This window comes from Solanum tuberosum, unplaced genomic scaffold (genome assembly GCF_000226075.1).
Source record: "Solanum tuberosum cultivar DM 1-3 516 R44 unplaced genomic scaffold, SolTub_3.0 scf00071, whole genome shotgun sequence".
NCBI lineage: Eukaryota > Viridiplantae > Streptophyta > Magnoliopsida > Solanales > Solanaceae > Solanum > Solanum tuberosum.
The window spans coordinates 555,068-575,510 of NW_006238997.1; the positions used below are offsets into that span (position 1 = coordinate 555,068).

At 36.1% G+C, this 20,443-nt stretch overlaps 4 protein-coding genes across 5 annotated transcripts; 1 reads left to right on the forward strand and 3 right to left on the reverse strand.

The window, feature by feature from the left end:
- Window positions 1-2,189: 2,189 nt before the first annotated feature.
- Window positions 2,190-5,441, reverse strand: LOC102582720 (G-type lectin S-receptor-like serine/threonine-protein kinase At1g11330). The gene is made up of 7 exons (XM_015307975.1): window positions 5,282-5,441; window positions 4,508-4,615; window positions 4,219-4,409; window positions 3,894-4,104; window positions 3,570-3,816; window positions 3,347-3,497; window positions 2,190-3,087 (listed from the first exon to the last, which is right to left on the reverse strand). The coding sequence occupies exons 1-7, from the start codon at window positions 5,439-5,441 to the stop codon at window positions 2,797-2,799; spliced, it is 1,359 nt and encodes a 452-aa protein (XP_015163461.1). The 3' UTR covers window positions 2,190-2,796.
- A 67-nt stretch (window positions 5,442-5,508) lies between these two features.
- LOC107060278 (G-type lectin S-receptor-like serine/threonine-protein kinase At1g11330) lies at window positions 5,509-6,521 on the reverse strand. Its single transcript, XM_015307976.1, has one exon. The coding sequence runs from the start codon at window positions 6,517-6,519 to the stop codon at window positions 5,509-5,511; it is 1,011 nt and encodes a 336-aa protein (XP_015163462.1). The 5' UTR covers window positions 6,520-6,521.
- A 2,001-nt stretch (window positions 6,522-8,522) lies between these two features.
- On the forward strand, window positions 8,523-15,674 carry LOC102600125 (125 kDa kinesin-related protein-like). Of its 2 annotated transcripts, none has more exons than XM_015308001.1 (22): window positions 8,523-8,847; window positions 9,349-9,478; window positions 9,593-9,751; window positions 10,162-10,638; window positions 10,923-11,020; window positions 11,110-11,266; window positions 11,342-11,411; window positions 11,666-11,742; window positions 11,841-11,894; window positions 11,982-12,062; window positions 12,164-12,275; window positions 12,440-12,526; window positions 12,612-12,787; window positions 12,873-13,034; window positions 13,116-13,223; window positions 13,305-13,463; window positions 13,542-13,625; window positions 13,977-14,182; window positions 14,283-14,384; window positions 14,457-14,566; window positions 14,656-14,816; window positions 15,329-15,674. In XM_015308001.1, the coding sequence occupies exons 1-22, from the start codon at window positions 8,690-8,692 to the stop codon at window positions 15,497-15,499; spliced, it is 3,099 nt and encodes a 1,032-aa protein (XP_015163487.1). In that variant the 5' UTR covers window positions 8,523-8,689; the 3' UTR covers window positions 15,500-15,674. The 2 variants fall into 2 exon arrangements, with proteins under 2 accessions (XP_015163487.1, XP_006345696.1); XM_006345634.2 differs by having other exon boundaries at window positions 8,526-8,847; window positions 14,665-14,816.
- Window positions 15,675-15,781: 107 nt separating this feature from the next.
- LOC107060288 (pentatricopeptide repeat-containing protein At3g53360, mitochondrial) lies at window positions 15,782-20,063 on the reverse strand. Its single transcript, XM_015308002.1, has 2 exons — window positions 19,979-20,063; window positions 15,782-19,703 (listed from the first exon to the last, which is right to left on the reverse strand). The coding sequence occupies exon 2, from the start codon at window positions 19,582-19,584 to the stop codon at window positions 17,329-17,331; it is 2,256 nt and encodes a 751-aa protein (XP_015163488.1). The 5' UTR covers window positions 19,585-19,703; window positions 19,979-20,063; the 3' UTR covers window positions 15,782-17,328.
- Between the last annotated feature and the right edge of the window lie 380 nt (window positions 20,064-20,443).

The window sequence follows — 20,443 nt, forward strand, 5'->3', positions numbered from 1 at the left end:
ATTAATATTTTATAAAAATAGTAATGCCACAATCATAGAAATATATTATCTTGTCCATAAATAGTCTTATAATTAAGGACTGAAATCTTATTTATATGGGAACGTGTGTTGTTGTATTCTAATTTACCGATTTATTTTTGATTTGTTTTGTTTTGTAAAATTTCATTGCTATGTAGGTGAAAAGTTAAAACTAGGGGTGTACAAGATCGAATCGAAAACCGAATCTAACTGCAAATCGAGTCCAATCGAGAAAAAAAATCCGACTAGTGGTTGGTTTGACTTGGTTTGGTATTGAAAAAAAACCTGACTATATTTGGGTTGGTTTGGTTTTAACTAACAAAAACCAACCCGAGATCAAACCAACCCGACATTGTATATATAATTTTAAATTTTATTTTATACATAAAAATATTTCCTTTGATATAATTTTTAAATATTTCTTATACTTTTTCATAATTTTTATCTTTTAATATATTATTTCAAGTTTGAAACTTAGAATTTTGAATGATTCAATAAAGATCACAGTCCACAGATGTTGGTAATTATAATAAGGCTTAAATCAAAATCAAATTAATACTAATGCAAAAAGGAAATCAATTCAACACTAAGAATGAAAATAATATTGAATATGGGTTTTACATTGGTTTAGACAATTCAAATACATAATCTAATTTTAATTTCCTTTAATATTTAGTCATGTAACTAATACTTATTAAACTTATTTTAGCATGATTTAGTACTTTTAAATTATGATCATTTTTATTATGACTTGTTAATTTGTCAATATTTGTTTTACGTGATTTTCATTATTATTATTTTTTTGTTGGATATTTTTAGTGTTCATTACTCATATCATATTTTGTGTTATTTTCTTAAGAAACACTTTTATATAGTTGTATTTTGGTAGGACTAAAGAAATATTTGAAGTACAAGTAAATTATATGTTTGTATGAATACTTTACCGGAAAAACCCAAAAAAATCCGATAAAACCCGAGGTTGAAAAACTCGAATTTTATTGGTTTGGTTTATAGATTTAAAAATCCAACACAAATGGTTTGGTTTTGATATTTGAAAAACCCGAACCAACCCGGTCATGTACACCCCTAGTTAAAACTATGGTTATATAGGGGTTATTTAGGTGCTTAAATTGTATATTTAAGTTTTTAACCCATTATTTTGTTGAGTCCGGAGCCAAAAGGGCAAGTTTTTTCCTCAAAAAAACATAAACGGTATACCAAAAAAAATTTAAACCAAAAGGGAAAAATCGCTACCTAGGGAGCCATATATTTTAACGTCGTGTATGCCGCCGTCAAAACCTTCAAAAAAATTAAATTTGTAACATCGCTACCTCAGCAGCGTTTTTCTAAAAAAAATTGTAAATCGCTGCATCAGCAGCGTTATCCAATTTTTTTCAAAAAAAAAACATTAAGGAAAATTGGCAATTTTTAAACATCAAGAAAAATTGCTGCCAAAGAAGCGATAATTTTTATTAAAAAATTAGAAAATTGCTGCCATTGCAGCAAATTCAGTTTTTAAATTAAAATGGCTACAAATTTAATTTATTTTAAAGAAAACGTTGGATAGTGATTTTAGAGATTTTTTTTTTTTTTGAAAAAACGCTGCTTAATCAGCGATTTAAGATAAAAAAAAGAAAAAGAATTGGACATTTTACAAAAAAAAAAAGAAAAGAATTTGGCCAAAATCGCTGTTGGAGCAGTGATTTTAAATAAAGGTTTTAACTGTGTGCGCAACGTTAAAATATATAGCTCCTTCAGTAGTGATTTTGCCGTTTTGGTTAAAAAAAAAATTGATATACCGTTAATGTTTTTTGAAGAAAAAACTTGTCCTTTTGGCTCCGAACTCTTATTTTGTTTGTGTTTTTGTTTATAACAATTAAGTGAGATCTAAACATCAAATATTAGTATACACATATAACAACACCACACTATAATATTCATGAAATTTTCAGACAACCACTGCCACTATAACGAGGTTTGACTGTATCAATTAGTTGTGATCACAAGGTTGGTAGAACGAGAATAGTACCAAGTGAGATTTGAAAAAAAAAAATAGAATATAGGGGTAGAGAGATTGTTTCTGATATTCAAGATACGCAATTAGCCAACATCTTGACAACATAAACAGCCAATCAACTCCAATAACATCAAATAAAATCTGCAAACTACATACATACATCTGTTCTAACCAGCTATACAAGACCATCACCAAGGAACCCCATATCCGTTGCAACTAGTGTTTGGGTGTTTTTGCTCGAGTTTTACGAAATGAAAGTCTCATACACGATTCTCAGAGGGAGAATTTCGTCTATCTCAATAAAGTACGTGATTGGTTCGAATACGCCATGTGATCATCCTTGGATATAAAGTCACTACTATAGAAATTGACATCAAATGCATTTTTCCACCAACACAAATGACCACATTCTAAAGAAAGAAGGATTCAGAGTTGGATGGCATAATACATAAATGTGTCCTTCAACTTGGCCTCAACTGACATCTATGTCCTCAAACTTTGTGTATGCATAAATAGACACTTACACTTTATATACACATGTGTCCTACGTGGCGTCCTACGTGTACACAATGTAGGACGACATGTGTGTCTACTTGCTCAACTTTATACAAGTTTAAGTACCTACTTGTGTACACTGAAAGTTGGAGAGCATAGATGTCAGTTGATGTCAAGTTAAATGGTATATATTATTCATGTATTATGCCAGGACAAGGGACAAGGATAGTAAATCACATTGAAGGTCCCAAACAGATAAATTGAAGTTAACGTCCTTCAACATTTGAAATAGAAATGGAATTTCTGGAGCAAGGTGAAATGCTTGGATCATCAGAGCCTCTGCTGCTATATGCCGGCCGCTTAGGCGGAGGAAGAAGTGTGTCACTGCAGAGCATGGAAACAATTGTAGCTGTATTTGGCCTGTAACTTGCATGTTCTTGCACACAAAGCAATCCCACAATGATGCATCTAACAACTTGTGTTGGTGTTTCAAGTGAACCAAACACCTTTGGATCCGGAAACTCGAGTATCTTGCCTTCATTCCACAGTTGCCATGCCTATAAAATCCATTGATATTAGTTTTGTCATGTGAAAATAGTAGTAGTATAGGATAGAAGAATATTCAAGTCCATTCAGACCTCTCGATAACAATCATCCTCGGCCTAGTTTTTCTCGAACTTCCATATTATGTTATATTTATATGTTCTTTATACTACATTTTTGCTATAGCAGCTAGACAAGAAATTACGTTATTATAAAGAGGTTTGACTGTATATGAGAAAATGAGAAATTCTTTCAGTTTTTCTCTTTTTTCACCTGGTCCGGGAGGTTGAGAGAGTCTTCAGAGTGACAATAGCTGTTGTTTCTTTTACTGCTGATAATCTCTAACAATATGACACCAAAACTGAAGACATCCGACTTCTCGGAAAAAAATCCTTGTATTGCATATTCAGGGGACATGTAACCACTGCATTGATACACAAATATACAATTTAGTTATGATGAATTTCACTGCTATATATGAACAATTAATACTTACTAGGTACCGGCAATCCTGTTGGTATTTGCTATAGTTTGATTCCCTCCGAAAATCCTAGCCATTCCAAAATCTGAGATTTTGGGATTCATATCTTCGTCTAACAGAATATTGCTTGTCTTAAGATCTCTGTGAATGATTTTTAGTCGTGAATCACGATGCAGATAAAGAAGACCTCTAGCTATCCCTTCAACGATACTATATCGTTGATTCCAACTCAATGCCGCCTTATCATTAGATCTTGATCCTCCTGCCAAGCACAAAGAGTAATTTAATCATAATTCATCAAGAAAAGTACTGTTTAAGTACTCTTGTTAATTAGCTCACCGAATATGAAAACGTCTAAGCTTCTGTTGGACATGTATTCATAGATCAGCAACTTTTCCTCCCCGTGAACGCAAAATCCCATCAGTTTGACTAAGTTTCTGTGTTGAAGTCCAGAAATCAGTGTAACCTCATTCTTGAACTCTTCAATGCCTTGTCCTGAGCTCCTCGAAAGTCGTTTAATAGCAACCTCTTGTCCATTTGCTAATACCCCCTATATATGAATCACACATGACTTCAACTAATAAGCAAATGAGTATAAACCATGTGAAATTTGCTCTACTTTTTCGATGATTAAAGCACACACGAGTGATATATATATATATACCTTGTATACAGGTCCAAATCCCCCCTCTCCAAGTTTATTTCGATAGCAAAAGTTCTTAGTAGCAGCTTCTATGCACTTGAAGCTGAAAACTGGTAATTCTGTACTTCTACCTTGAGTAAAACTGTTATGAAGCAAATTTGTTGCTGAAGAGTGTTTTGAAGCTATGCGAAAAGGGACTAAACTCCCAATGCCTGATAAAATCTAGTAAAAATTAAAGTCTTTCCAAAAGATAGCGAAAAGTTGTGCCTCTAACAACTGTAAAAATTGACTGTTTTTTTTTTTTTTTTACCTTTTTTCCTGATCTTCAATACATATATAGTGCAAACAATAAGAATCAGGCCGAATGTCGCTGAGACAATAATTGCAATATGGGCTCCCGTTAGCATCCTCCTCTTATCTGCATGACAAAAGGCAACTCGATAAGAAAAAAACTAAAACATGAGGTCTCAAGTTCAGATTCCGATGGAAGCAAAACCATACTAGGTGTTTTTTCACATCTACTTATGCCTTAGTGAGCAGAATTACTCAGTATCCCTATTGGTGAGAGGTAGCAAGTACTCGATGGAAAAGGCGGAGCTACAAGCCTGTCTACAGAGTCTGTAGAATCCAGTAGCTTTGGGCTAGACCATATATTTTTTGTGTTTAAGAATCCATTTAATAAGTATAAATAATTTATTCAAGACCCAGTAATTTGTTTTTTCTAGAATCCAAAATCCATAAACTCAAAATCCTAGCTCTGTCTCTGAGAATAGTTCAGGCGCACTAAAGCTGGCCCGAACACTACAGTCATAAAAGGAGAATGTGAATCCAACAAATGATTAGAGACAAATAACATAGGCAAACTACTAAAACAAATCCAAAATGAAGTGAAGTTTCGTTCGAGTAGTAATAAAATGGGATGTTTATAGAGAAAATTGGTGCTATGTTGCTCAGTCTCTTCAAAAGTATTGTTGTGTGCATGTAGGATCCTCCAATAATAGTGTGTTTTTTGGAGGATCCTATACGGGTGCAACAACATTTTTGGAGTGTCCGAGCAACATAGAATTAGTGTATCTGTATCTACCAAGTTGGGAATGTGCGAGGCGAATGTATAGTTGCTCTCCACCACGGGCAAACTCTTGGAGGTCAATAAGTTCTTTTCCCCAAATCATGCAGCCTATTCCATCCACATAAGCATATGCCAAACAAGTGATCAGAATTCTTTTCCCCTCTCTTTCTCTCATCATCAGAATTCGTACTAGTGATCGTCTCCTCACACTGGAATTGTGCTCTCCGGACACAACCACTAGTTCAATTCCCCTCGTTCCATTCACCGATAGACTTTGGTTCATAGCCCGTCAAACATTTGCATATTGGTGAATCATTATCCTTGCAACTTCCAAAAGGACCACATGTGTTATACAAGTCACATTGACCATTAGGTACTACCTGCACCTTTAACCATTTATTCTCTTCTGCATCCCAATCCATTTGAATTATCGCTCCGTAGGAATCAATGTATATCAATGTTGGAGCAGAGTAATTGAGTATAGCATAAGTAAAATAAAGTTCCTCCCCATTATTATCCATAAGTAGTTGAAAGCCATTATGGAAGTCTTTAGTCATGCTAGGCACTCCTATGAAACTTCTCCGGTTCCACTGCCCCGATCTGAAATGCTTCGATGAGCCATTCAAAATAAGTACTTGTAAAAGTTCATGAGGATCCACCACAGCAGTGCTAAAACTTCCCAGTGATGGATTTTTCTCATCTTTCCACGACGTGACGACTATTTGCTCCCCTGTTCTAGTATTCAGCCCAATCTTCATACGAGGCAAGAGAGTATCGGATGGATGATTGAAGCTCTCCCATAACAGTACAGATTCATTCAACTCGTTCTTATCGCGGAGAACAAGATTCCCCTGATCAGTCAGTACAGCAATTGTGTTATTGTTCGATACCAGATTAATTTCTGTAGACCAGACAGACATATTTTTATCATCCACAAGGACTAAATTTCCATCACTTGCATTAATCATAAGAACTCCATATGATCCAATTAATGCTCTTTCGCGGTTTGCAACCCATGCAACTTTTTCAACTGGTAATCCCTTGTACCATATCCCGACATATCGCCCTTGGGATCCATTAGGACTGAAGAACCCAAGCTCAAAGATACCTCCTGCTGAAACTAATGTTTCACCATCTACAACTTGTTGGTTCATTGATATAGTATCTGTTGCTACGCAAATCGCATTCATTATTAAAGGACATAGATAAGAAATTACAAGGACTATGATTAGCTTTCTAATAATTCTAGCCATGTTATTTCAGATCATAATACTCAGAAAACAATACGACAAATCTGGATTAATCGGGCTAGTGGTTAAACAAAAACTTTCTTTGAAGAATTTCACAAAAAGTCAACAGAATTTGATCAGGCATAGCTTGTCTATTACATAAACCAGTGTGAAAAGGACATGCAAAATAGTTAAATCAACAAATGATACTATTTTATGTTTGAAACATGATCATAATTTATAACAACAGAAAGTCAAACTCTTCTGTTGAGTATGTAATGTTCTCTGATGACATAATCTCCTTCTAGAATTGCCCCCAAAACACTCAGGGGTCATTTGGTTCAAAACTAGGATAGCCATGATTTTGGTATTAACTTTTATCCTGGATTTAGCTAACACCTACAACCAAACATGGGATAAACTAATCCCGAAAATATTTTCTGTTTATCCCTCAAACCAAATGGCCCTTATTTTGATTTTTTGTAACCAAACTAGTTTTAAATGATAAAAATTCTTTAATAGATGGATGTCAATTGATGATTTTGTTGGTGATGGTTAATAGCTAATGGTAATGGTGGCTGAAAATAGTAATTAACAGTGGATGTTGTTGATCGTGGTGGTTGATTGTCGTTAGTGATGACAATTAATAATTGTGATGGATAATAGTAACAGCTAATGGTGATGGTGATAGATGAAGTTGATTGGTGATATATATCGTGGTGGTTGATTGTCGTTAGTGACTAATAATTTTAGTGGAGATGATAAGTGATTTACAAGTACCCTCACTGCACTGACCATAGTAAACCCCTTCTCGTTGTACCGAAATAGAGATCTGATTTAAACGACCAGGTACAGCATATGAGTTCGATCCATTAGGTTCTTTTTTTTTTTCAGAAAAGAAACGAGAGACAAGAAAACATCTTTGATTACGATTAAAAGGAACAATCTCAAATAGACCAAGATCCAATTTCGGGTCATTTCTTGGTGAACATGATCTGCCATAATCTCTTCGACCCCTTCATTTATGTGCCAGAATAGAGAGAGATTTGGTAGGAAAGTGGAAGAGACCTTTTTGTATATGATAATCAAAGGGAGTGGGAAAGCTGCAGTAATTCTTTGGAAAAGCCCGGTTCTCTTTGTCTTCGAGCTTTCATTCCTCAATCCACTGATTCCTTCCTTCATATACCTCCCCACCAATAGATAGAGACAAATAGGAATAACCGAACCACGTCTACAAAATGCCAGTACCATGCAGCTGCTTCAAAGCCAACGTGATGCTCCTTGGTCAGATGACCAAGATATTGGCGAATACCACATATGATCGAGAAAATAGTACCTATAATCACATGAAAACCATGAAAGCCAGTTGCTAAGAAAAAGGTAGAACCATAAATACTATCCGAAATAGTGAAGGGTGCTTGATAATATTCCATTCCTTGAAAGCCTGTGAATACTAGAGCCAGTGAAACGGTAGCTACTAAAGCGTAAACTGCTCGTTTTTCCTTCCCCGCGAGTATAGCATGATGAGCCCAAGTTACGGCAGCTCATCCGGGTGACAACTAACTTATTTGATTGGCGGTGGTGATAGTTGTGACCGAAGATGGTGGTTATAGGTGGTAATTAATAATGGTGGACGACGATTAGTAGCAAAACTAGATGGAGTAGTAATGAATTGTATGTTATCTTTGTAGAAATCTTTAAACAGGCATCTTATTAATATTACAACTTAGTTATTATATATATAAAAAATAAATTGTTAATACATAGAAAGTTGGAATATTTTAGGTGTACCTACAATATGCTACCAATAAAGTAGCAAAATGACAAAAGTTCAAATTATAATCCATCCTTCTATTACTATATTTCTTCTTTATATAAAAAAAAAAATGTCCAAAACACAAGTTAATGTCTTTTTTTCTCTAACGTCTCATTGACTAATGACTCAAAACGTCAATAAAAGTAGTTAAAGCTCATCAAGAAACAGTATTTCTTTATTATGCAAGACAAGTGTAACGCCATACATTAAATTTTCTGTTCATCTCTTCTTGTTTTTATATACATAATCAAAGTGAGACTTTGGTTACTGGCAAAAGATTCTCCAAAGGTGACCAAACAAAAGAAGTCACAATCAAACAGCTCGTACTATTGAAGTACCAAACAAAAAGAATACAGGGAGATTTACAGGGCATTTTTGATGGATACTCCGAAATCGAATCATCAAAGAAGAAGGAGTTCTTCTCCTTTCTTGATGTCTCAAACACTATGGTCATCAACTGAAAAAACATGCAGATCAGGATTGACCAGATCAAATGATGAAAAAGGGGTAAATGTGAAAGTTGTTCTGCGTTGCAGGTATGAACCAGTTAAAATTTTCAATTGCTAATTCTACACATTCATACGATAACTATGCCTTAATTTCAAGCAAATTGGGAATCCTTACTGTCCATGCCGATCCATATAAGTGTATTGGCAATAAGGTCACATGTTTGGAGTTCTACATGTTCTTAATATTTGTTTTACTTTGAGTCAAGGTTCTATCAGAAACAGTCTTTGTACCTTCACAAGGTAGGGGTAAGGTTACGTATACACCACTCACCCTAGATCCCACTTGTGGGATTACACTAGGTTTATTGTTGTTGTTATGTTCTAATATTAAAGATAATGTAGTTTAGCTTAGGTCTGAGTAATCAAGAAACCTACCTCTTCTCTTTTTACCAAACTAATTTATGTCTCGCACGATCATTTGTAACTGAGAGGTTAGAAGTATAGAACACTAAAAGCAAGACGTGTAGGTGGATCCACTCATCAATTTACCATTGAGACTTACAAGCAAGTGACATACTTGTCTTTCAGGCCTCCAAATGAGGATGAAATGAAGATGAAAGGCCCTTTGGTGATCTCATGCGACGAGCTGAAACAAGAAGTCACTGCAACTTTGAACACAAGTAATAAGCAAATAAACAAAGCATTTCTTTTTGACAAGGTTATCTTCTTACAATGTCTCTAAGTTTAATCTATTCTATATCATTTTTCATTATTACGAAAATTTTGTGTAGTAACGTTGATTGAACCCTTTTGATGCCACAATATTTGTTAGGTTTGTGGTCCATCATCTCAGCAAAAGGACTTTTATGATCAGTCTGTGGCTCCTCTTGTTAATGAGGCTCTTGAAGGATATACTTGTACTATTTTTGCTTATGGACAAACTGGAACAGGAAAAACTTACACAATGGAAGGGGAAGCAATTAAAGAGAAGGTTCTCTCTGATTCTTTCTTCATTTCTCCCCCCCTCAAATGTAACCATCATTTTGACAGAGGCAGGGAAATCTTAGTAGCTCAGTTGGTTGGCTACCTAAACTTTCACCTTGTTGGCGAGAGTTCGATTCCCCACCTAGTAATCCCTCCCCATTTCCCCTTCCCCTCCCTACCCCCAATTGAAAGAAAAGATTGATAGAGGCGGATCTAGGATTTGAAGTTTATGGGTTTCGAACTTGTAGCTCATTTGAGTTACTAAGTTCGTTATTAAATATTTATACATATTTAATGAAGTTCCCTAATACAAAAGCTATTAGATTCTTCAAAACCCTTAACTTATATTGTAGCTCCTCCCCTGATTTTGTTGGCTTTTATCATTTTTTATATCCTATTCAATGTTGATGCTTGTAGAATGGGGAGTTTCACAAGAATGCTGGAGTAATACCTAGAGCAGTCCAAGAGATTTTTGACATTTTGGAGTCTCAAAAGGCTGAGTACACTATGAAAGTTGCATATATAGAGATTTATAATGAGGAGATAACAGATCTTCTTTCCCTGGACGAGGAATCAAAACCGATAGATGAGAAGCAGAGAAAGCCATTAGCTCTTATGGAGGATGGAAAAGGTGCAGTTTTCATTAGAGGTCTAGAAGAGGTGACAGTATCAACTGCAGATGAAATATACAAAATTTTGGAGAAAGGATCTGTGAATAAGCATACAGCTGAGACGCTTCTTAATAAACAAAGCAATAGGTCTCATTCGATATTTTCCATCACCTTACATGTTAAGGAATGTACTCATGAGGGACTAGAACTGATTAAGTGTGGAAAACTGAATCTTGTTGACCTAGCTGGATCCGAGAACATTTTACGTTCTGGTGCAAAAGAGGTATGGAACTTCTCAGAATAATCGAAACTAGTTATTATACCATTTCACAAACGAGTTTAACTTGCATAAAATGCACTATCACGTCACCTTAAAGATAATTGCAGGTAGCTCATAATAAGTGGAACTACTTACCTGGAAAATAATGCTGACTACCTGCTATAACACGTTAAATTACACTGACAGTATAAAGATTCTTTACATCGTCAATGTATATAAGTTAAATCGTTCAGTTTATTATAGTGAAATTTGAGGTTCGTAAGCACATTTACTTCCCTAAAATACAGGGAAGAGCAAGAGAGGCAGGGGAGATAAATAAGAGCTTGCTTACCTTGGGCAGGGTCATCAATGCTTTGGTTGATCACTCTGGACATGTTCCATACAGGTATAGAACTTATTCAGTCATTATATATACATTGCAACAGATGTTATAATACAGAAGCAACCATTGTAAAATAAGTCTCGGGATATCAGGGATAGCAAGTTGACAAGGTTTCTGAGGGATTCGTTAGGAGGAAAAACAAAGACATGCATAATTGCCACAGTTTCACCATCCATCCAGTGCTTGGAAGAGACTCTCAGTACTCTCGAATATGCTAATCGTGCCAAGCAAATTAAAAACAGGCCAGAGGTAGTCAATTTTATTCTTTGGAGACTTGTTATGATTTTAGATGACCATATATTTCATTCTCAAGTCTATTTCCAGGTTAACCAGAAGCTGACAAAATCTGCCCTAATCAAAGATTTGTATGTGGAGATGGACTGCCTAAAGCAAGGTTAAAATGAGATTTGTAGTTTGACAATTTATTAATTTATGTGGTATTATAACAGTAGGCATTGAAGGAATACGGTTTGTCTCCGTGTGGCCTATAGGTCAGGAGTTTGAGCCGTGGAAATCAACCACTGATGCTTGCATCAGGGTAGGATGCCTATATCACACCCCTAAGGGTGTTGCCCGTCCCCGAACCTTGTGTGCATGCAGGATGCTTCATGCACTTTATAACAGTAGGCATTCTTCTTTGCTCTGCAGAATTACATGCAACGAGGGAGAAGAATGGAATCTACATACCACAAGATCGTTTCCTGAGTGAAGAAGCAGCTCATAAGGTCCTATTACCATCAATATATCTGGAAAGCTACTCTTGATCTGTAAAATAGTAACAAACTTTATAACTCGAATGCTTCTTCTTTTTTCCCTTTTTTAGGCGATAGTTGGGAAACTGAAGTTCACAGAACTTGATTTAGAGTCCAAAAACAAGGTAAGTATCACCTGGTCTATCATGTAGGCAGCTTATGCAAGTCCTAATTTATTCCAAGATGATTGAGAAGTTACACATTCTGAGCAGAAACTGATAGAAGTTCAGGATCTTTACGATAATCAGCGACAACTGACAGCAGATTTAACCGAACAACTTGAGAGAACTCAGGTAGGATGTTACTTGAACAAGTTACTATCTGTGTCTCTTTTTTACCATGATAGCAAGAACCTACAAGATAACTAAACTTTCCAGCCTCTATTTTATGGCAGAGAGAACTAAAGAAAGCTGAACAAGCTTTCAATGATCTAGAAGCTCAAAACAGGCGAGTGAAAGAAATGATTCAAGAGAAGGATTCTCTAGTATCCGATGTCATTAAATCTGGTAAGAAGTGTGTCCCAAACATGTAATTGAAATACAAAGATGATCCAAACCTTTCCTGAATCCTACACCATGTAGGAATAAATATGTATCCATTAACGGGTCATTGGAAAGAAGTTTATTCTTGAAATTATTGAAATCTGCATAGTTTACCTTTGGTTATTCAGAAAAGGAAATGACTGATAAAGCACTTGAGCTTCGAGATGAAGTAGAGAATGCAGAATCAGAGATATCCAGCTTGTTCGCCAAAATTGGTCCGCAGTACTATCTCTTCTGGTCTTTAGTCTTTATCTGGTTAAGATCAGTTTCTTCTTCTAACATATGTTTATTATAAAACAGAAAAAGGCAATAGTAGAGAGGAAAGAAACAGAATCCTTGTGCAAAGCTTCCGCAGCAAATTATCTCAGCAGCTTGAAATTTTAAAGAGAAAAACAGCAATTTCTGTAACCAAACAAGAGCAGCAATTGAATGTAATACTAGAAGATACACAATCCTTCTTAGCTAATAAAAGAAGGGTACAGTGAAATTCTTTCGACATACGGTACTCTGATAATCTGTGACCTGAAAATGGAACTTATCTAATCTTGAATTTACGGACAGGCTACAGATGAATTGAAGGTTCAGCTCCAGAAGCTGAAAGACAAGTATAACTCCGATATCCAGAATTTAGCTGTTCCAGTCCAAGATCTTCATGAAAATTCTCAGTTAGCTTTTAGCAAAGTGAATTCAGAAATATCAAAGCATTCTTCTGCTTTTACGGATGTAAGTGTGGATACTTCTTTAAGTCAATGTTACTTTCTTTCCACCCTTTCATCACTCAATTTTGCCAGCATACTTGTACAGCTTGTTGGAAAGATTTCCGCAGATGTTAATGCTATACTCAACGGTCTGCAAGGTAATATTCGGGAACTTGAGGTGAAGATAAATGCATTTGTGCGACAAGAACAACAGGTACATAAGCATGCTATAAATTTTCTTTCAGATACTCTTAGTTTTGTGCATCTAACTTTGTTTATTTTTCTCCATCATCAGTATCAAACAAGAAGATATCATGAAATTCAAATTAGCTCTGAAGTTCTCCTCAACTTTTTCAAGACCTTGAATACATATATTTCAAAATTGAGACTAATGGATGAAAAATCACAAACAATTAATAATCAGCAACTCTTCACCCTTGAAGATAAGTTTGAGGTATTTATTTCTGGACTCTCCTTAGAAATGAAGATCTCGATCTTGATCTCTTTTCACCCTTTTGAGTTACTTCTATAGGAGCTGGCTGCAAGTGAAGAACGTCAACTTATAGAAAAAGTTGCAGAGCTTATATTAGCTTCCAGTACTAAGAAGAAAAGGCTGGTATGTGCTTCTTCATTGCAATTTGTACATACCTTTTATGGTATTAGAGGCAGCCTTACCCCGTATTTCTGCAAGAGGTTGTTTCCACAGCTCAAACTCGTGACCTCCAAATCACATGGCAGCAACTTTACCAGTTACGCCAAGGCTCGCCTTCAACTAAAGAATTAGAATTTACTCTAAAGAATCACAGCTGAGAATGCTTTTCCATGAAGGTTTATATTGTGAATGGAATTCATACCAATATCATAGCCTTTTCATGGATTTTCTTATTCTTAAAAGCATGGAATTACTGCAGGACTATCTCTTTCAGGGAGAAAATTATCAAATACTTTCATTTTTTTCGTTCTTTAGGTTCAAACAGCAGTCAATGACCTTAGAGAGTGCTCTACTATCAAAACCAGAAATCTAAATGCTGAGTTTTCAGACATACAAGGTTGTGCTAATTCTGCCTATGAAGAGTGGACAAACTACATTGAAAGCACAGAATCCCACCATATCGAGGATTCAACTAGATTGGAATTTTGGAAGAGTAGCCTAGCAGGAAACATCGATTGCTGGTTGAGTTGGTTTCCGATGATATAAAATCTATAATATTGCACTGTGTTTTGTATTGTATACCTTTAATCAAGCAATTATATTTTTCATCTTAAATTTCAGTTTGACAAAATCAGAGGGGATCGAAGATGGATGGAGAAATGCCCAAGAATCCCTTCATTCCCAAGAAACAAGAACCATCAACTCAATCGATTGCATTGTTAAGTGAGTTATCATTTCAGATGAATCAACTACCATCTGAGGACTTCTTTTACATTTTTACCTCGATATGTTCAGGAGTGCTATGGAATCAAATGGAAAGATCGGCACTCAGTTTTCCTCCACAGTGACTTCCATACTAGAAGAAACAGCTATTTCCAAGAGGAATCTTCTTTTTGTTATGGAAAGTATGTTGCCTGGATACATAGTGTTTCTTCCACTGATGTTACAAGTGAACAAACTCGGGATTTATTGCCACAGACTAATAGAGTTAAAGTTGCTGTAGGTTTGCTGAAACTTGATCATGATGAATGTGAGAAGATCTGTTCATCTATTCATCCTTGTGTTGAGGATATGAAACAGATGAAAGACAGACATTCATCCGAAGTATCAGAGATAGCGGAAAATGCAGGAGAAGTATTGACAGATGAGTATAAGGTAAAAGCTCATAAAACTATGCAACTATAAATAGGATCTTCGAATTAGAACTAAAAAGTATGATACTCAAATTTGCACAATACTATTACAATCTGCATTTTAGGATGGTTTAAATTTTCTCTCTTCATCATTCAGAAACAGACTTCCACTTAGAAAATCTAACACCAAATCTTTCTCCTGTATAGCAAGAATACCATGTCAACCGAAATTATCACTTATGAAATTTCCATGAGATAGCTGAATAGGACATTTCATTTCAAGTTCTTGACTCGATTATAGCAGGGTGATAAGTTTATTTTCTTTGACTTTTTTATTATAATTTAGAATTCTCCGCCAGAAGAAAAAGTGCCAATTACTTGTCATCTGTTAAGAACTATTGGTTTTCTTAATCTTATTCTTTTACCACTCTTCACAAGCTATCTTCAACTAAGACCTTTTTCAGCTTCCTATGGAATTTTACAGCCATTTGAATGGGATACTAAAATGCATTCTTCTTTTTCCTCAATAACTAGGTTGATGAACCGTCAAGCTCAACTCTGAGGAGGAAAAGAGTTAACGTGCCAAGTAAGGAATCTATTGAAAATCTCAGAACTCCTTTTCTCGAGGAGTCACTCAAATCATTTCAAGGCAATGGAATAGCAAACCGAGCTAGCAGAAATGTAAATGCAACCAAAAGTGGGTGAGGATATTCAGTTGGATTCCAGATGTTCATGTTTCGAAGTAGGATAACTGATTTAGAGACTGATCAATCGAGGTTTATATCTGTTACTGGTAACCGGATGTAGTGTTTTAGTAAAAGAACTAAGGCATGTCATCATGTGAATTGGAGCCTCAGAAAATAAAATCAATGTTTCTTTACATCTAAGTGTTCTAGTCATATTAAAATACGTATATTAGAAACAGCATACTAATATGTACAACAAAATACAATATGTTAGTATTCAGTGCGTTATTCCACTTTGATATAGGATAAACAAGGGTCTTGAAATCTAGAACTGATGTATTAATCTTTAATAGCATTCCTACATAGGTTGCTGAACAATTACACTACAAAACAAATAATATAATGGGCAAAAACTCACAAAAGCATAGTGATGACTGATGCAAAGGCGTAAACCCGTATAGCCACCTTAGATCGGTTCAGTCTAAGGCCTATGTTGCAATCTCCTCTCAGAACACTTTAAGCAACTCCTTCTAACATAGCTGGCTTCCATTTATGCCTTCTAGTTGCAATGCAGCGCTCAAATTTAAGTGTCATACTGGATATCTCTTTTCTTGTCGATGACCATTAAAATAGGCCCAAAGACCTATTTCTGAAATCCTATGCAGTAATCACCTTCTTAGAGCAAATGGTCCAAAGCTTCACTTACAGTTTAGTGAACTTCACTAGTAATGAGGCGGTCATTTGGGCTTGAGAATATGGTTACCACCTGGGGCTGCATACGAGAAAGCCCTATCAGGCATCAAGTACCACAGACCTGCTTTCTGAAAACACAAGCTTTACTTCCTCACTTCAAGGGAGCTAATGGTTCAGAGAGTTACAACTCGTGATTCTTTTAATCTGCCGCTTTAGTTGGTTACACTGCATCAATTCCTTAAGTGGTATAAGAAGCTACAAGTTTTATGGAAGCGTCTCGTGGCCTTTCATTAAGCCAGTAAAGCAAAGAATAAACAAATCACATGAGTTTTGCATGAAGGCTGCCTCAGGCAGTGCTTCTTCCTCCACAAGGTGACCATTTACTGAGGAAGAAGTTGCCTACCCATTACTAGATTTTGCTGTGCCTTTCACTCAGTGCAAGACCCTTCTCCGTGCTATTCTTGGTGAGAACACTCTCAGAACTCTACTTACCATATCCTGAAGTGGATCTTCTCAAGAATACTGAAGTCTCGAGGACTTGATCTCACACGCAGTGAACTTTCAGATGCTGTAATAATACTTCTCAATCACCAGACTATTATTCTTCAGGCGTACAATCAGTACAATTTGTACATAAAAAAGATGTATGACTGAAAAGTGATACTGGGAGTAACAAGAGTGGACTGCTGTTTCTTGTGTATCTACACATCAAAACAGTAAATAGCTTCCTCATTCACTCCTTAAAAGCAGTAGAGCCATCCTGAAATTTGAGTTCCAAAATTTGATTGCAATTCTAACTTTTTCCCTAATGCTATCTTCATATCTTTCTCTATTTGGCAGCAATCTTCAGTTAATCTGAAATATGAAATACATCTCTATATGAAACGACAACTTGTTCTTTGGAAAACAGCAAACTGCTTTGACCATTTGTACAAGAATATCTGCTGCTTCAGTGTCTCTCTAGTCAAGCATGTCTCTGGATAGCTATTTGGCAAATTTTTGTTTACACTTTCCAGACCTCGTAATTTCTAGAAAACCAACTCAAAGACCTGCATAAGTAAAATCTGATTTCGTAAAGGTGCAACTCCACAATGTGGACATTGCAAGAAGCGTATATCCAATAGTCATCCTGTCCAAATGTTTTACCCCTAAAACTTAAATCTGGAGGGGCAAATAATCATCATCCAGCATCTGCAGCCATAGTTCATCTAGCATGGAATATATTCTGTCTCTTTCTGCATGCATACAGTCCTCAGCCAAGAAGACATGGATCCGGTCCTTGATTTCGATCCAACTTTGACCTGGAACCTTTTTGACACCTTTTTGTCTCATCTGACCCCTCAGTGATGCAACATCCTTCCAACTGCCTGTAGAAGCAAAAATGTTACAGAGTAACACATGTGCAGCAGAATTCGAGGGATCAATCTCCAAAATTTTCTCTGCAGCTCGTTTGCCAACATCAAGATTGTTACGTGTCTTACAAGCAGCTAACAAAGTTTTCCACACCACAATATCAGGATCAAGTTCCATTTGATTGATAAAAGCTTCTGCTTCTTCTATGCAGCCAGCTCGGGCAAGCATGTCAACCACACAGCAACAATGCTCTCTAGTTGGTACAATACCAAACTCCGTTTCCATGGCTCTGAACAACTGCCACCCTTCTTTTACTCGTCCAACATGACTACAAGCAGTCAAAACCCCGACAAAGGTAACTTGGTTTGGCTTGACAGCTAAATATCTCATCTTTTGGAAGAGGTCTAGAGCCTCTTCTCCGTATCCAAACTGAGCATACCCCACTATTAAACTACTCCATGAAACCGCATCAGGGTTCTTCATACTATCAAAGAGCTTCTTAGCACTTGTCATATGTCCACATTTCACATACATGTCAATTAAAGCATTCATGACATAAATATCTTCACTTAGTCCATTTTTCATGGCATAGCAACAAACCTGGTCTCCAATTTCCAAAGAGGCTACTTTTCCAGAAGCCCCAAGCATATTAACTAATGTAATATGATCAGGCTTATTAGAAGAAAGAAGCATCATTTTAAATAATGAGAAGACCTCTCCAGAATCTCTCTGTTGTAGAAAAGCTGTAAGAATGGCATTCCATGAGACTAAATCTGCTTTATTTTTTATCTCATTGAAAATTTTATGTGCATCCGGGAGATCTGAACAGTTGGCATACATTGAAAGTAATGTATTAGAGATGGAAATCTCTAAATCAAAGCCACTCTTAATAACATAGCAGTGCACTTGCTTTCCTAGGAAGAGAGCACATGGACTTACAAAGGCACAAAGTAAAGAACGAACTGTGACATCATCTGGGGTCAACCTCAAAGTTCTCATCTGAGAAAAGAGAGATACAGATTCATCACGGTCACCTCCGTATGCAAACCCCGCAATCAGAGCATTCCAGGATGCAAGATCAGGATTTCCTATCTGGTAGAATGCAGTTCTTGCAGAATACAACCATCCACATCTGGCATACATGTCAGTAACAGCGCAACCAGCAAAAGCATCAAAACTAAGCCCAAATTTTATACTTAGACCATGTACTTGTCTTCCATATTCTGCTTGCGAAAGACTTCTACAGACATTAAAAATGCTTCCAAAAACGAATTCATTCAGTTTGTAATTCCCCTGACTAAGCATCTCCCTGAAGCAGGACAGAGCTTCTGATTCATAACCAAGCTGTGAAAATCCAGCAATCATTGAGCTCCACGAAATCAAATCCTTTGATTTAATACGGGAGAACACTGTCAATGCCTCATCAATTTGATTAAACTTCGTATACATCGGAATCAGTGCATTCTGAGCAATAAGGTGGGAACCATGTTCTGATTTAATGACATGTCCATGCAACTGCTTCCCTAACTCTACCTGTTTCATATTTGAGCATGTTTTGATTACGCTGCCATATGTGAACTGGTCAGGTATAAGACCAAACTGTCGCATTTGAAAGTAAAGATTTAATGCTTCATTCTCCTGACCATTTTGTGAGTACCCAGCAATTATCGAAGTCCAAGAAACCAAATTTCGTTCAACCATTTCATCAAACACCTTACGAGCCTCCTTCAGCGACCCACACTTCCCATACATATTCAACAAATGATTTTGAAAAATCATGTCTGGCTGATAATTTGATGCTAAAATATGACTATGAACTCTTCTTGCATACTGCAGGGATCTAAGAGATGAGCACGCAGATACTAGCTGAGCATACGTGCTTGGATACAAATTATAAGTCGTGTTCCTTTCTAACAACTCAAATGACTCTAAAGCTTGTTTAAATAACTTTTGCTTACACAACAAGATTATATGATCATTACTTGACTGTTCATTCCTGAAACAAGACTGTATCCTATGATTGACATAGCTCCGGAATGATCCTAACCTTTTTATCATTGTGAAAAAAATCCCACAAACAATCAATCAATCACTCAACTACGCATCAATCCCAAACTAGTCGGAATCCTCTATATCCATTCCTCTTTACTCGGATCTTCATCCCAAAATTTTCATTTCTGCAATAGCAAATACAATATGATATTTATGAACCACACAAGACAATTTGCATGTTTTAAAGTGAATAGCAATTCGAACAAATGTAAACAGAAATTCTGCTTAAAATTTGTAAATTTCACGCAATGTGTAACAATTTCTGAACTCATATGTGACTCTTGAGAATATACGAATTCAGCTCAATTCACAGTTCGTATTTTTACTAAAATGGCTGTGACCAGGAACTGATAGAAACTTTACGAGCATGGAATCTGGAGAGAGAAATGAAATAACTTACAATGAGATGTCGCCGGAAAAAGAGATCGACGGCGAACCAGATACGGCTACTCCGGTATCGTTTGAAATTGGCGGGCCAAAATGTCTCTAGGTCCCAATGGGTTATGAGGCATTTGGGCTGGTGATTTGACTTTAAATAACTGGCCCATTGTATATGAGCCCACTTCTTTGTCCTCTCTCAACGCAAAATTTATGACGATCCGATATGATTTGTGGCCAATTGGACATGATAATTATGTTGAATATAATTTACATAGCTTTATGAGTAAGGATAGAAACGAAGCAAAATTAAAAATAAGAAGGAATTTTGACACGAGATATCTTGTTTTGCATCAAGATGGAGGTTATGGGAATATGAAGTCTAACCAATCATTATTAGGACATATAAGGCGAAAATAATTATTTTAGTAGTCATGACTAGCTTTACAATTGAAAATATTATAAAAACAGATAGGCTACACATGTT

What these genes read in the sequence shown, in the direction of transcription:
- LOC107060288 (XM_015308002.1), bottom strand. Translation starts at nt 19,584, where the DNA reads ATGATAAAAAGGTTAGGATCATTCCGGAGCTATGTCAATCATAGGATA.
- LOC102582720 (XM_015307975.1), bottom strand. Translation starts at nt 5,441, where the DNA reads ATGAGAGAAAGAGAGGGGAAAAGAATTCTGATCACTTGTTTGGCATAT. An exon ending in CCTCGCACATTCCCAACTTG is followed by an intron (nt 4,616 to 5,281) that starts GTAGATACAGAT and finishes TTTGTCATGCAG; the next exon opens with ATAAGAGGAGGATGCTAACG. An exon ending in GATTTGGACCTGTATACAAG is followed by an intron (nt 4,105 to 4,218) that starts GTATATATATAT and finishes ATTCATATATAG; the next exon opens with GGGGTATTAGCAAATGGACA.
- LOC102600125 (XM_015308001.1), top strand. Translation starts at nt 8,690, where the DNA reads ATGGATACTCCGAAATCGAATCATCAAAGAAGAAGGAGTTCTTCTCCT. An exon ending in AACAACTTGAGAGAACTCAG is followed by an intron (nt 12,063 to 12,163) that starts GTAGGATGTTAC and finishes ATTTTATGGCAG; the next exon opens with AGAGAACTAAAGAAAGCTGA. An exon ending in TATTGACAGATGAGTATAAG is followed by an intron (nt 14,817 to 15,328) that starts GTAAAAGCTCAT and finishes CTCAATAACTAG; the next exon opens with GTTGATGAACCGTCAAGCTC.
- LOC107060278 (XM_015307976.1), bottom strand. Translation starts at nt 6,519, where the DNA reads ATGGCTAGAATTATTAGAAAGCTAATCATAGTCCTTGTAATTTCTTAT.